General features: G+C 41.9%; 1 protein-coding gene across 2 annotated transcripts in view; it reads left to right on the forward strand.

The window, feature by feature from the left end:
* The window catches only part of LOC129721307 (neuropeptide CCHamide-1 receptor-like), a 177,003-nt gene extending 162,530 nt beyond the window's left edge, over nt 1-14,473 (forward strand). For both annotated transcript variants that reach the window (XM_055673741.1, XM_055673742.1), the window contains exon 9: nt 11,094-14,473. In XM_055673741.1, the coding sequence (XP_055529716.1) occupies nt 11,094-11,202 (109 nt within the window). In that variant the 3' untranslated portion in view covers nt 11,203-14,473. The remainder of the gene's footprint in view (nt 1-11,093) is intronic.
* The last annotated feature ends 1,770 nt before the right edge of the window (nt 14,474-16,243 follow it).

Here is a 16,243-nt window from a genome sequence, read left to right on the forward strand (position 1 = left end):
TAAACTGGATAAAACTGGAACAATTTTCAAAAAACTAGAAATATTCAACCTTCAGCTGTTTCGCTGGCGATCTTCGAAAAAACTGGAGATATCCAGAAAAAACCGGAGGGTTTGCAACGCTGGTCTGCCCCATCTACAAGAAGAGCGACAAGCTGAAGTGCCGCAACTACCGCGGTACCTCGCGTATCAATGGCGCCAACAACTCTCACAGATCCTGTTCCGTCGTCTATCACCTTTAACCAGGGGGTTCGTAGGTCAGTACTAGAGGTGGGCAATCCGCTCATGAACTGATCTAAAGGGCTGGTTCTTCAAAGTGAGTGAGCTCGTTTTTAAAGAGCGGTTTTCGTTCTTTCAAAGTACTGATTCTCCGGATCAGCTCGAGAGCGGATAGCTTGCATCTATAGATTCGAAAGATCAGTGAACCAATTCTTTCGCTCCATTTTTGGCTGCCATTCATTCGTGTGCGTACTTGGCATTAACCAGCCTATGTGCCTACCTGTGTGTGAACTGTAGCTAGTTTTTTTGCCGATCTAGTTGCACTGTGCATAACAACACAGTTGCACATGCACTAGTTACCAGTTGTCATAGCAACAGTTTTGCGCATTGCCGTATCAGTACTCGAGATGTATTTAGCCACTTCATTCTATCAAGTTGGCTTGTTTTCATGAAGTTATGTAATAAGTTATATAGTGCTTGTTCTAGCAGCTTTCAATTTTTGCGCTTTTGGTGATAGAGAAGTCATAGAGTAGGTAAAGTCAACTAGTCTAAACAACGTGTTACTAACTGGGGTTACTTGTGTCATGGAGACTGCCCGATCATGCTTCTACTTAAACGGCTGAAGCGAACATAAACGCGAACGAAAAGATCACTAAAGAACCGTATCGACTTTAACTGATGCAATCTAACCGAGCACATTGGGAAAACAGCCATAGTACGAGCAGAGGTACAATGAAATGATTCTGCTGCATGACAACGCTCTCCCTTATACTGTTAAATTAGTTAAAACCAATACAAAAACGCTCAAATGCTAAGTTGTACCTCACCCGCCATATTTCCCAGGTGCACCATGCACCATCCGATTATTGCTTGTTTTGTTCGTTGCCACATGATCTGACTTGTCATTAGTTAACCCATATGAAGACATCAAAAAATGACTCAATTCATGGATGATCTCAAAAGGCGAACACTTTTATCGTAACGGTATTCGAGCTCCGCCAGAAAGATAGGGTAAAGTTGCAGCTTGTGGTGGGCAAAACTTTTAACGATTTACAAATAACTATTTTTCTAAAATAATGTTGCATTTTTTTTAATGGAAGAGATTCTGTATGAGACACGACCGCAAAGTTTACGTGGAATTATAACAGTTTGTCTCATATCAATGTATTTCTTGCAAGAGGTTAAACAATACACTCCATTGGGATTAATCAATTTGATGGTTTGAAGCATTTAATTTAAGTAATAATTCAACTCTCTCTAACGCAAAGCTTACGATAAACTATCTTGTATCAATATGTTTAGGCCAGTTATTTTTTAATGTCGGCATTAATAAAATAACTCTAAAAATAATATGGTACCCCTAATAAAAATTTCAAATGATAACTGTAGTCGATTTACGACCTTTAAATATCTTCCAGGGTTCGGAACCCTTTATATTAGGTGATTTTCAGCTTTATTCCAGAATCCGGAGGTCATCGGGATCTCAAAATGACAGTGGGTGGTATTTGATCATTTTATGCTTTTTTCCAGGAACCGGATCAAGTTTAGATCGATTTAAGGTCTCTGGGCTTTATCCCTATTTCGGAAGAACTCATGTTAGATGGTATTCGGTCATTTTTTGTTACGTTCCAGAAACTGGAAGTCACCATCTTAGACATCAAATAGAAATTTGGAGTTGATTTTCATTTTCTGGGCGTTATATAGACGATATTCGATCATTTTTGGCTGTTTTCCGAATACTGGAAGCCACAATCTTCAACTTAAAAATGGCATCTGCAGTTGACTTCCGGACTTTGGATATCATTTCGGTTTCGAAAATACCCAATTAGATGGTGATCTTGTTTCTAGCTCTGATTGGTGCGTTCAAAACAAGGCTTTACATTATCCAATAGTACAATAGTTAGCATCATAACGTCACAATTTTTTGCATTTTGGTGGATGCTTAGCTAATTATCCAATCGATTGCTGCAAAAATGAAAGAATATCATTGAAATCCTACTGCATTTAAAATTGGAAAATTTGCGTGATGCTATCGGTGTTTTTAGGTGTTTTAATTTTCTCTCCAATCCCAGAGTGTTGCAATAAGACGTAATTCGAGAAATTAGTTGCGCATCTAATATTTTAGAAATTTAAGAGTAAAAAACGAAGTCAATTTGACAGTTTGATTGATTAAATTTAACACTCTGAAAAATTCGAGCAGACAGCGAAGCACATTCCACCACTGTGACGTCGAGCACCCCTCGGCGTCCAACAGTGCCCAATAGACAGGGCGCTTTTCGGGCAACAATGCAGGATGTGATCATCAAGAGACGTCATTGTTAGTGACGAGGCAGAATTGAACGATCAATCGAACAAGTGAAGCTAGTGCTGGAGAGCGTTTACTTAAAGTGCATATTCATTTATATGCCAAAGTTAATTTGATTTATAGATTAGGTAGATATAGTGAAATAAAAAGGGTAACCTAGTTTAACCGTGAGTAGATTACTCGGTTCATTATAAAATATTACTAATTAAAACTTATTCTAGAATATTCATCTAACCTAAAATTACAATTCACATTGTCGAAATTAGTACGGAGGAGAAACTGTGAAATTTTAAAGCTGATCCAACTTGAACGGCGTTTACAAACGGGTCTGCTAGAGAAAACAGTTTTAACATCCTTTAAAATTTTACAAAAGGCACTTCCCTAAAGATGGAAGTTACGGGAACAACTCGCAAGTGGAAAACAATTGTGCTTTATGTGCTCAGCCCGACGAACATGACGATATGGTGGCGTGTGACTCTTGCCACTTATGGCACCACTATTCGTGTGTAAAGGTCACGGCTAGTGTTCAAGATCGGAAATGGCACTGCCCCTCCTGCGAGCCCCTTTGCGAGGGCCGAACAAATAAAGTTAAGGAAAAGGATAGCGAAAACAAGTATCCTAATTCTAACGTCCTAGGTGTCCAAATGAGGAGTGAAAAGTCTTTGGCCAATAGAAAAAGCTCTCGTAGGTCTAAAAAGCTAATCGGGGAAAGCATAACGTCCAGCACACGTGTTCGCTTGGAACTGGAATTGAAAGCGGTAGAAGAACAACGCCTTTTGCAAGAAGAAGAGCTGGCGGAAGAAATGAAGTGGAAGGAAACGCAACGAAAACTCGAAGAGGAATTTCGTGAAAAGGTGTTGGCAATTGAAGCAAAGCGGATCAACGAGGAAAAAAGGGCATTGGAGCAGAAAATGGCAGATGAGAGGGAGTATAGAAGGCAACAGATGGCGATAAGAAAGCAATCGGCGGAGGAGAAAAACAAGCTTATTCAGCAGGCTTCCGAGTACAATAGCAGTCATGGTAGTATTACCAGTAGCGGTGTTAGTTTTACCAAAAGTAGGGACAAGGTGAAAGATTGGCTGAAAAATACAAACCAGCAGATAGAGGGAACAAAACAAGCTTCCACGTCAGCAGTTAAACCCAGCGCAGATCTAAATCAAGAAGTACCCTTAAATCGTGCAAATAAGAAAACGAACACTGTGATTAATTCGCAACTTCCAACCCCTTATAATGTCGTCTCTCAACATGGTGATGTTGTTAAGCCATCAGTTAGTCAGAGAGTACAAGACACACAAAATCAAACGAATCAATCAAATAAACCAAACAGTTATAGTAAAGAAACGTCAAATATAAGTGCTAGGTCGCGAGTGCAAGACTATGCTTCGGAGATTTGCTCCGCAATTGAATCTGAGAACAATTTCGATAGGGATAATTATGTTGATCAAAGCCAATGTGGTCCAACAAATATTTAGGTGGAATATGAGGCCAGTGACCAGCAATCGATTCAGCACAATCCAGATAAAATCCGGGATCGCAGGAAGGACGATAACCTCGAAGGCTCAACGAGCCGACAGTTAGCTACTAGACAGGTTATCTGGAAGGATTTACCTATATTTTCGGGCAATTCAGATGAGTGGCCAATATGGATTAGCAACTTTCAACGGTCCACGACAAGTTGTGGATTTTCTGACGATGAAAATCTTATCAGTCTCCAACGCTGCCTAAAGGGTCCAGCCCTTGAAGCAGTACGAAGCCATTTACTTTGTCCGGCAGGTGTACCACATATAATTAAAGCCTTGCAAATGCGTTACGGACGACCAGAAACACTGATTCGTTCTTTAACGGAACGGGTTTGCAGGTTGCCACCCCTCAAAGCCAATGATCTGGAGAGTATTATAGAATTCGGACTGGCGGTGGATAACTTGGTACAACATCTCAAAAACGTTGGGTATCAAACATATCTGTCCAACCCATCACTATTGCAGGATTTGGTAGGAAAATTACCGGTAGATTATCGTCTAAAGTGGGCAGCATTCAAAAACGAAAAACAAGATGTGGATTTAGGTACGTTTGGACAGTTCATGTCTAATCTAGTCGAGCTTGCTTACAATGTGGCAGATGACATTCCCTTTGCAAAATCTCAAAAATCGAAGTATCGGGAAAGGTCGTTCGTGCACACTCATGCAGAGACAGGACCTTCGTTGAAAAATGAATTACTCAGTAAGCAGACGTTAACCGGAATACTACCAAAAAAACCGTGTGCAGTTTGCAATGCAGAAAGCCACCGAGTATCGGAGTGCATCAAATTTAAAGCGATTAATATAGACGGAAGGTTGAAGGCGGTACGTGAGTTCCGGCTTTTCAGGTCGTGTTTAAATTGCCACGGAAAGTGGCCTTGCAAAACAGCAAAAGAATGTGGAACGAATGATTGTCGCCTAAAACACCACCCCCTTTTGCACTCTCCGAGCACAACAGTACAGGCAGCCATATCGACAAGTCATCTTAGCGAGTTGAACACAATTAGCGGACCTTTTTTTAGAATTATTCCTGTTACACTATACGGAAAGAATTGCAAAATTGACATTTATGCATTTGTGGACGAAGGGTCACAAATAACTTTGTTGGAAGATTCGGTCGCAGACCAGGTGGGATTGGTGGGACCCACTGAGCCGCTCAATTTACAATGGACCGGTAACAACAAACGCTGCGAACCCAAATATGGGCGGATTAGTATGGAAATTTCTGCTTGCGGAACTTCGAAACAATATGTACTGGTGAATGCACGTGCAGTAGGCGGACTGCTCCTTCCATCGCAAAGTATGGATTACATTGACATGTCAAAAAGATTTCCACACTTTCGTGGTTTACCTATCCAGAACTATTCGAATGTGTCGCCAAAACTCTTGATTGGTCTTGACAACTTGAAACTCACCGTATCACTGAAAATACGGGAAGGAAAGTGGATGGATCCAATAGCCGCGAAGAGCCGTATTGGGTGGAGTGTTTACGGCTGCGCGACAAAGCCGCAGTCGACAGTTGTCTGTGGGTTTCATGTTGGAGGATAGACCGATCCAGAGCAAGAACTCAACCAACTAGTACGAGATTACATCACACTGGACGACGCTGGTGTAAAATATCCTTATGCTCCACAGGAGTCCGATGAAAATAGACGAGCTCGAATAATAATGGAGTCCACTACACGCAGAATCGATGGAGGCTTTGAAACGGGCTTGCTTTGGAAATGTGATAACCCGACGTTTCCGGATAGTTACGGAATGGCGTATAAACGGATGTGTTCTCTAGAAAGACGTCTCAGTAAAGAGCCAGTTCTTTATGATCGAGTTAGGCAGCAGATTCGCGACTACGAAGTGAAGGGATATGCACATAAGGCTACAGAGAATGAAATTTCGACGACTGATCCTGCGAAATGTTGGTACTTGCCTTTGGGGATTGTACTGAACCCAAAGAAACCGAATAAGTTAAGGCTAATCTGGGATGCAGCGGCCACGGTCAACGGTGTTTCACTGAACTCTACATTGCTAAAAGGTCCCGATTTGCTGACAGGTTTGCCGTCGGTCATAAGCACCTTCCGGCTATATCGCTTTGCCTTAACAGGTGATATAAAAGAGATGTTCCATCGCTTTGTCATACAGACTCAAGACCGTCAGTATCTTAGATTTCTGTTTAGGGACAACCCAGACCAAAAGCCAGTGGTTTATGTTATGGACGTCGCTATTTTTGGTGCTTCGTGCTCCCCAAGTAGCGCTCAATACATTAAAAACGTGAACGCCAAAGAATTCGAAGCAAATTTCCCACGAGCAGTAGCAGCCATCGTTCATCGTCACTACGTAGATGACTACTTAGACAGTTTCGGGACGTCGGAGGAAGCCATCAAAGTTGGAAAAGAGGTGAAGAAGATTCATGCATACGGCGGATTCGAAATCCGAAACTTCTTGTCGAACGATCCGGCGATTGCAGCTCAAGTAGGAGAAGAATCATCTGCCGTTGAAAAAGAGATCCGGTCGGAAAAAAATGAGCGAATCGAATCAGTACTGGGCATGAAGTGGATACCGAGCAGTGATACTTTTACCCATGGGCGCAACTACGGGGGGGCTACGTGGAACGTGTTTAGCCCCCCCTAGAATTTCCCAGAGAATGATTGTATTCAATATATATACATTCCATACTACTTATCAGAGCATCAAAATCCACACAAATTGAGATGTCGTCATTCATTGGCTAAGAACTAGTTCTGCACCCAGGATCGATTCTCAACCCTTGCTCTTTTACTCACCTTACCAGTCAGACGAGAGCTGTAGTAACTCGTGCTGTATCAAGTAGTCGCCAGTTTACTCGGTTTTGGGCTGTGTTTCACCAGTTCCCCAGACGTCTCATCACTCGCAAGTCTCTTTCGATCTGGTCGAGCCATCATGCACGCTGCGCCCCTTAATTTCTTGTGCCGGTAGGGTTGCTGAAGAGAAGTGATTCCACATGGTTGTCGTCCGGCATTCTTACGATGTGACCGGCCCACCGCAACCTAATGTTTTTCGCCAGGTGTGCAATGGGGTTCTCTCCAAGCAGCGCTTGTAGCTCATGGTTCATGCGCTGTAGCCATTATCCGTCGTCCGCTCGTGCTCCACCGTAGATAGTCACCTTCTGTTCGCCGATAGGCACCTTCTGTTCGAAAATATCAAAAGGACTTCCGTAGAGGACTACCGGTCATCAGGGTTTTGTAGTTTTTTGTATCGAAGTGGTCATGTTCGATCATCGCCGTGATTGGTGCGTACGTTTGTAATGTCTGAGAAGAACGGGCCGTCGTTGAGAACGTGGTCAATTTGTTTTGCTGTACGTTGGTCGAGGTAAGAAGGGACTTTGGACTGCTAATCCGCGGGAAGCTGCGAAGTTGGTGCATAGCAGGCTGTGCGGGCCGATAACCGGCTTATATAAGTCTATCCTTCCGTTCATGTCCCCAACGACGATCTTGATATCTCTACGCGAGCAGCTATCGTAGAGTTTCTCCAGCTGTGCGTAGAACGCTTCTTTCCCTGTATCAGGTCTTCCTTCGTGAGGGCAGTGCACATTGGGAATAGTGTAGTTGTGGAACCGGCCTTTAATTCTCAACAAACACAACCTGTCGCTGATTGCCTGCCGCTTTGGTGGTACTGTGCCTTGCGGCCACAAATCCACCGTACCTTCTCTCCTTTCGGGCAAAGCTCCTGGAGCGCAACGATGTCGAAGTGGCGGGGTTCTAGCTGATCCAGCAGAATCCGGTCGACATCCGGGTCACTAAGCGATCAACTGTTACATGTACTGAGCTTCTAATCCTCGTCCTTATTTCGTCGGCTGGGTCATTGCCGATTGTTCCGGTTCGTTTTGAATTCTTGATTCTCCGTAGTATGTTTATTTCAGTATGCTGCCTTACTAGGGCTGCGATGCCTAGTCTTGCGACGGAGCTGCCGCCATGGATGTAGCCGGCGAGACACCGCATTTCATAGTTCAACCGTCCGGTCCAGATCAGTCGCTGTTTGAGCCGCCCCTAGCCTGTGGGGTAGACGCGCAGACAACCTGCTCTCTAAGGAGAACAACTACCCCACCGGTTCCCCGGGTTTTCCTTGGTTGCTCGTATCCCAGTCGGTACCACGTGGAGGTAGGAATAGGGCATTATGCCTTGAACCACAGTGGGGTCTATTTTATTCTAACTAGTACGGGTGAACTGTTAAAAAGCACTGCCCAGCCGTTTACCAAATCTAGCTCTCCTCAATATCGAATCATTGTTGCTGAAAGAGCTTGGCGTTGACGATGTGTTCAAGATATTCAGTACATCTTCGGAGATTCTATCCCGAAGTGATTTTTTCTGCTTTTACGATACTATTTTAAGCGTCATTAAAAAAGCATATTCAAACTCTTTTTTCTCTTTTTTAAAATGACATACATGAAAACTAGCCCCCCCTAGAAATTTTCCTTAGTTGCGCCCATGCTTTTACCTACACCGTTGCCCTTCGAGACAACCTTAAACACGTACTGGAGAAGTCTCATGTTCCGACTAAACGGGAAGTCTTACGAACCGTGATGAGTTTCTTTGACCCATTGGGACTGATTTCGTTTTTCCTTATTCATGGAAGAATTTTGATGCAGGATATATGGGCGGAAGGTATTGGATGGGACGACCAAATAACCGACAAGCTGAGAGTGAAATGGAGAGATTGGATCGATCTCGTTCCACAACTGAACGATATAAGAATTCCGAGATGCTAATTTCTCGATGCCGTTGAGGAAACGTACTCATCTTTACAAGTTCACGTCTTCGTTGACGCAAGCAGATCCGCCTACGCTTGTGCGGTATATTTTCGAGTGGAAACCCCACATGGGCCGGAGGTTCAGCTTGTAAATGCAAAATCAAAGGTAGCACCGTTGAAAATGCAGACTGTTCCACGGCTTGAACTTCGAGCTGCTGTTCTAGGATCTCGTCTACTTCATAGTGTATTATCAATGCATGCTCTCCCAGTAGTAAAGCGTGTACTGTGGTCTGACTCTAGCACCGTGCTCGCTTGGATTAGATCGGACCAGCGACGATATCATCAGTATGTGGGTTTCCGAATTGGAGAAATTTTAATATTGGCCGATGTTAGTGAATGGAGAAAGATTGGCTCGTCGTTGAACGTGGCTGACGATGCAACTAAATAGGGTTCCGATCCAAAAATCAACTCAGACAACCGATGGTTTCGCGGACCAGAATTTTTGAGGCAACCTGAAACATGTTGGCCAGGTAAGGATGAACCAATTGTTCCACCGAATGAAGAGCTTCTTGTTTGTAATGTACATTGCAACTTACAGGAATCATTGATCGATACAAACAGGTTCAGCACATGGGTTAAGCTTCATAGAAGTGTGGCTTATGTACTCAGATTTGTCAAAAATATTAAATCTTTGAAAAGGAATAAAATGTTGGATGTCGGATATCTGACACAAGATGACTTGATAAGCGCGGAACAATTATTATGGAGACAAGCACAGAGAGAGATATTTGCATCAGAGATAAGCATTCTAGAAACAACCATGGGAGAACCGGAAGATAGACATCGAATCCTGCCAAAGTCTAGTTCAATCTACAAGCTTTGGCCTTTCATGGACAAGAACGGAGTCATACGCAAACGTAATCGGTTGGGCAACGTAGAATGGATACCGTATAAGACCAAGTACCCGGTTATATTACCGAGCAAACATCCAATCACTTTTCTTATAGTCGACTCATTCCATCGTCGCTTTCGTCATTGCAATCGGGAAACCGTCGTGAACGAGCTGAGGCAACTTTACGAAATCCCAAAATTAAGATCACTGGTTACGAAAGTTTCGGAAAGTTGTATTTGGTGTAAAGTTCTTCGTGCACATCCACGCCCACCACCAATGGCACCGTTGCCAAAAGTCCGATTGACGCCATATATAAGGCCGTTCACTTACGCAGGAGTTGACTATTTTGGTCCAGTGCCAGTAAAGCTCGCTCGAACCATCGTCAAGAGGTGGATAGCTCTCTTTACTTGCCTGACTATTCGCGCTGTGCACCTGGAAGTTGTTCACAGTCTATCGAAGGAATCTTGTGTCATGGCAATAAGAAGATTCGTATCCCGACGTGGCGCACCGGCGGAGATATTCAGCGATAATGGGACAAATTTTCATGGAGCAAACAATCAACTGAAGCGCGAAATAGAAGACCGAAACAATCATTTAGCTGCGACCTTCACGAACACAACTCGTTGGAATTTTAACCCACCAGGCGCGCCACATATGGGAGGTGCGTGGGAACGAATGGTTCGCTCAGTGAAGACTGCAATAGGCACCATACTAGAAGCCCAACGACGTCCAGATGATGAGATTCTGGAGACAGTGATCATTGAAGCGGAGGCGATGATAAACACGAGACCGTTGACGTACATTCCTTTGCAATCAGCCGATCAGGAAGCTTTAACCCCCAACCATTTTGAGGAAGCGATATGAAACCGTGACTTTAAACATAATAAAACTGTTCAAGACCCGTTCGAAAACGGTATATAGAGTCCGACAGCTGTTGGAAGAGCATACAACCGGATTGAATTGTCTTGACCAACATTGTCCAGATCCTAAAATATCTGATGGAGCTGTAGTATATCATCTCGCTCAATTCCCTCGTGCGCTTTTCAAGATACCCATAGTTATCCAGAATGGCGGTATGCGATAGGCACCGTTAAAACAATGCCCCAATTCACACCTGTGATATCGCATAGGCCAAAATCAATTAATTAAAGTTTGATCTGTTTGATGGATATTCGAGCTTGGTTGGAAAAGGTCACATCGGTAATTATGTTGTATATGAGGTAATCTTAGTCTTAGGCTGAGAAACTGTTATTATCAGTGAGATCGTGGTCACAATTGTCCTGTGTATCAATAATAAACTAAACAGAAAATTATCATTCTGAGATTATTTTGCTTAAAAAACGATCATGTCAATTATGTGAAAAATATGTATACGAGTCATCGAGGCTTTCAGTCACAATAGCAAAATAAACCGAAGCCACTTTTTATTTTCTTTTATTTTCAGAAACATCCAAGAAACGACCATAATAGTGTTGCCGAATGGAAACAACAACAACAACGGCAACCATCTGAACGTTAACTTGCCAGATCAGGATGGGATCGGGTCAACGTAATACAATACCATCTTCACTAACATAATCATGAGAAAAATGCTGAGCGGAGACCAAAGGACCGTTTAAGCATTCCTTGTTTCCTCTGCGCTTTTATCGTTTGCATACGAAGTACCCTAATCGGACATTTATAGCACATATTACAGTCTTCACAGAAAAAAAACTCCATCAATCTAGAAAAAAATAACTACTGTCACTTGCATAAAACTTATGTTGGAACAAGTTAACTTTGAACCCGGTTAGCGGTCGGAAAGCAATTCAAATCAGATTTTATGATTGTATGGGAACCAAGCGATTGCAGTCAGTGAAGATGGAACGACACAACATTCTACCACACATTGCTGTTGTACTAGCGGTGTCTTTGTCCGAAACTTTTGTGTAGCCATTACTTATACCGTCACACAAATCCACAAGCTAATTGTTCAGCTCGGAAAAGCGTTTTGCTATCTCGAGCACCGCTTTTCTGGCGGAGAACAAACGCCATCACCGTAGAGAGCCCATGCACCGTAAAAAAAGCACACAGCGACAGATAAGAGAAAATAATTGGGTCTAATTACGCTTTGGTGCACTACAAGTACAAGTGGACATCCTTTGAATTGTTGAATTCAGCATTTAGAATAAATGCAAAGAAAAACGCAGTCACGCTTCATGTAGGGCTATGGATAGGGATACCATCCGTCCTGATTTAGCAGGACATGCCCTGATTTTGAAGTCCTATTTGGGCATCCTGATTTATTTTTTATATTTTAGCATTTGTCCTGATTTTCTTCAGATATTTGACTTTGCTGTGTGGCAATAAGCAGAATTTTTCAGTATTGCTTAGTAATGTCGAATTCGTTTTTACGGCAGGACTATCCCGTCCCGGACTACGCTTTGCAGCTGAAAAAGAAACACTTTCCGAGCAGTTGCAATGGTGTGCGTAATACCAGAGGTAACTGTCTCTTTTGTTTTTGGTCATTATCGCCATTGTCTTTTATCGCATTTGTGCTACTGTACGAAAAATTTGCCAATTTACTGAAAAATGACAAAATAAAATAAATGAAATTCAACCTGATGTTTGACACGCGAAAAACGATAATCAAAGCAAACCGATTTTGACACTTTTTTTTTGATTTTGACACATACGTGTAAATGTGTTGGAGTCTTCAAAACTGCACTCTGTTTCTTGCGCGGACTGTCCGGGACAGAAAAAGGATAGTCCGGAAAATGTAAAAAAAAACAGTGATAGGACAAAGTGTAGTCCGCGGGGTAGCTACACCGCAAAAACGAAAACGACATAACTAGAGAAACATTTCAAAAGGTCATATCTGCTTTTACCGACTTTTTTATCGATCACTTTCATTCAATTACCACAACTTAATAAACACCTTTTCCGGCACGTTATTTGCACAAGTTGATAGCGGAGGGATCACTCTAGCCTTCTGAACGTAAACCACGCTTGGAAGAGTTACTAAAGCTGAGCCATTACCAAAATGAAGTTACGCTTCGGAAAAACGATGACAGCAGATAGGACCTTTTGAAATGTTTGTCGAGATAAGTGTTTTCGATTTCAGGTCGCAACGCTCACTGCGATCGAAATTTTTCATTGGTTGAATCTCACTATAGTAATAAAAAGAATCTCTCACGCGTTGACCGTTACCATTAAGCATGTGGCATTTGTTAAGTTTAAGTTGAAACAGTTTACGTGTGTTGAATTTTCAAAGTATCTACATTAGTAATAATTCAAAGTGGTTCGATGAAAGTGGATCGTCAGAGATACACACAGATTTTTTACTAGGTATTTTTCTACACGGATTTTCGAATTAACGGATTTTTCACAAGGATTTTTAAATCGAAGGATTTTCAAATTACGCCTTTTTATACGCAGATTTCTTTATTAACGCGTTTTTCCACGAGGTACGTATCCCTGCGTAAAAAACTAAGTAAATCAAATATTACGTGTTATATTTGCTCATACTTCGAAGAATAGAAGAATAGTGCCCAGAAAAGGTGTCCTGATTTCTAACTTCGACCAGATGGTATCCCTAGCTATGGACTGCCAACAAGCGAAAATCAGCAGAGTGGAAACCCAGTCAAAATAGTTTTCCCGCCTTTTAAAAACCAGCTAAAAAGCGTTAGCATAGTTGCTGTTTTGGGGAGGAAAGAATCCATGAAATATTTCTCATACATTTTCCAGAAAAGACAAACACACTATGGCTCCGATATCTATTTTTATTGTCTCCGTCTATTAAACACGGAAGGTTTAAAGAAAAAAAAACTTATTTAAAATATGCCAGTCAAATCCGGTTAAGCTGCATATACTGTTGCAGAGCTTGTGTTAGTACAGAGAAATGTTGAGGGTTGAAAAGCTATACACCATCGCTACGACATTCCGCTATTTTTCATCCTTTTCATATTTCCACATGAGGTGGAAGTCACAACATGGTGTCCCTCTGATCGTCTTTTCAGTTTTGGCGAAAAAGTCACACTGAAACTTTCCGCCGAGGGGAAGCTCCCCAAACCGTAAATCTATGTTGAAGAGATTTCGCTTCATGCGTCGGTGCACAATCTTACGGAAAGGTTCAAGGTTTGTTTTGAAACAAGATATGGCTGGGGGGGATACAGTCACTCGCACAACTAAGAATGTACGACCCCCTCTGGGAGAAAAAAGTATTCCACAACGATGTTGAAAATTTATACCGAATATGTGTACATGTATAACCCTAACTCCCCATTGGTTTTACACTTAAATTTGACATCACTTGTGAGCCACAAAAATTGTAAACCATTTTCGCTCTTTCTTTCTCTTCTTTTTGTATCCTCAGTATTTTGAAGAACCAGCCACTGCTGGTACAGCATTCCACACAATCTTCCAATGACTCTAAAACTTTTCAAACTCCAAAATATATTTGAACCAAATGCAGGAGACAGCTATCCTAAATTTTTCCGGATGAAACAAGTTCTATTCAAGAAGCTTGTTTATTTTGGGGAATTCTGTACTAAGGTAATTATAACAAAAAAAATCCAAATTCCTCCAAGAAACAGCAATTTAATAGCTTCATAAGAAATCCTACTCCAGCACGATGCTATATGTTACCTGTAGCTTACTTCCAAACAGATGTTGAACTGAAACCACACGTCTAGAATCTATATGAATTGACATCCAAACGAATAAAAAATGTAATAGATATATTTAAGAAGTAAGCCATAAGAACGCTAGTCTACCATTGCATTACTATGTTGAATGAGATAAAAATTTGATAATAAAATTATGTTGATGGAAACACGGTATGGAGTATAAGCCTTTATGTCATCCTGAACCCATTTTTATACACTTAGCACCGATTTCTCTCTAATTTAACTGGTTTACTCCGTAAATTCGTCTCATTGCTGATTTTTTCTGTAAGTAATTATTAGTTCTGCTGGTAGTATCCGGATCAGTGCTAAAAAAAGTCATTTTCGCCAGCAAAATTCTTCGAAAATTACAGCCAATCATTTTCAATTTTCACTTCCAATGATCGCAGCACTCTTTCAGATACACTAGATTATCGTCCTAGTAACGTGCTGTTATACTCAGATGAAATAAATCGCGCGCATCGTTCACGGTTACGGAATAAAATGTGACGACAAATCCAACCAAATGATCTTCACTTCAAAGCGAAAAAGAAAAACAAACAGTCCACTTAACTAAAATGAACCTCACCGAAACACTTTTTCACTGACACTGACCGATGCCTTGACAATCTTCGTTAACTGATAAACTGATTTTGTTGTCTTGCTTCCATCGCATGAAATATATTGAAGGGTTTTGACAGTTCACTTCCATGCAAAAAGCGGGAAGGGAGAACTCTGAAAGGATTGTAAAAAATAACGTTTATGGATGCTTTTTTTCACTTTCACTCAAGAGTGTCAACAAATATCAACCCTGATCCGGATTAAGATATCCGGATATCTGGCCTCGGATATCCAAAAAATGTCCAAAATCCAGATCAACTGGATATCCGAATATTTATTTTATTTTATTCTCCATGCAGATTGATGTGCTCGCGGTCTGGCTTCGAGAGAAAAAAGCGTTTCCGGCTCTTCTTGAGAACGTTACGAAGATTATGCAGCTCGGAAGTCCACCTTGGATTCTTCTATTTCGCTTAGAGTCTTCTGAAGTTCACTGTAAAATCTGCAAAGCAAGTCATCCACAGAACCCAATATAGTCTCCCAGTTGATATCAGTAAGTGCGTCGTCCATTGACTCAAAGTCACATATCCGATAGTCATACATTAGGCAATCGTCCTCGTCGTCAAGAGAGATGGGTGTGTCGATACCCTCGTCAATCAATAAAATGGAAGTTGCGTGATGAGTATCAACTGGAAGCTACGGAATCGGAGGCAAAGCGAAGTCGAGATGATCTGGCTAGTTGACGAACGCGAGATCCAAGAGTCTGCCGTTTGCATTATGGAAGTTATTAACTTGCCTCAAACCGCCTTGCGAAGAGAGTTTCCGTGAGTTTGCACTCCTGATCGGAAGATACATTAGAAAGAACATATCCGTTGATTTCGTCGTCAAATTGCCAACATAGGGCGGGAAGGTTTGAGTCTCCAATGGGAAAAACGATGTCACCATACGACAAGCGATCCAAAATAGTTTGCATAGCATTTGCGTGTGCCGAATATAATTCTTGAGCGGAGTTGGGCGGGATGTAAATGGCTGCCACGTAAAGCGATCGATCCTGCAAGGTAATGCGAACTGCTACTTGCTCGAGCTGGTCACAGCCACTCATTGACACGGAACTGCAACTAAATGACTTTTGACGGCTATCAGCACGCCGCCATCTCGAGAGAGAACACCAGCGAAAAAGTGTGTAATTGGACGCAGGGCTGCAAAACTTCGGCACTGCAAACGAAAATGACAAAGACAGCATTTTCACTGTCTCAAGTTAAAATGACCTTCAGTGTCATTCGTGTCAATTTTTAATAATAGCCCGGTCATTGAAAGAAATGAGATGTCTGATTTAATATCGAAGTTGATGAATTAGTTAAGAATCTACATTCCCAACCGCATAAAAATCGCT

This window comes from Wyeomyia smithii, chromosome 2 (genome assembly GCF_029784165.1).
Source record: "Wyeomyia smithii strain HCP4-BCI-WySm-NY-G18 chromosome 2, ASM2978416v1, whole genome shotgun sequence".
NCBI lineage: Eukaryota > Metazoa > Arthropoda > Insecta > Diptera > Culicidae > Wyeomyia > Wyeomyia smithii.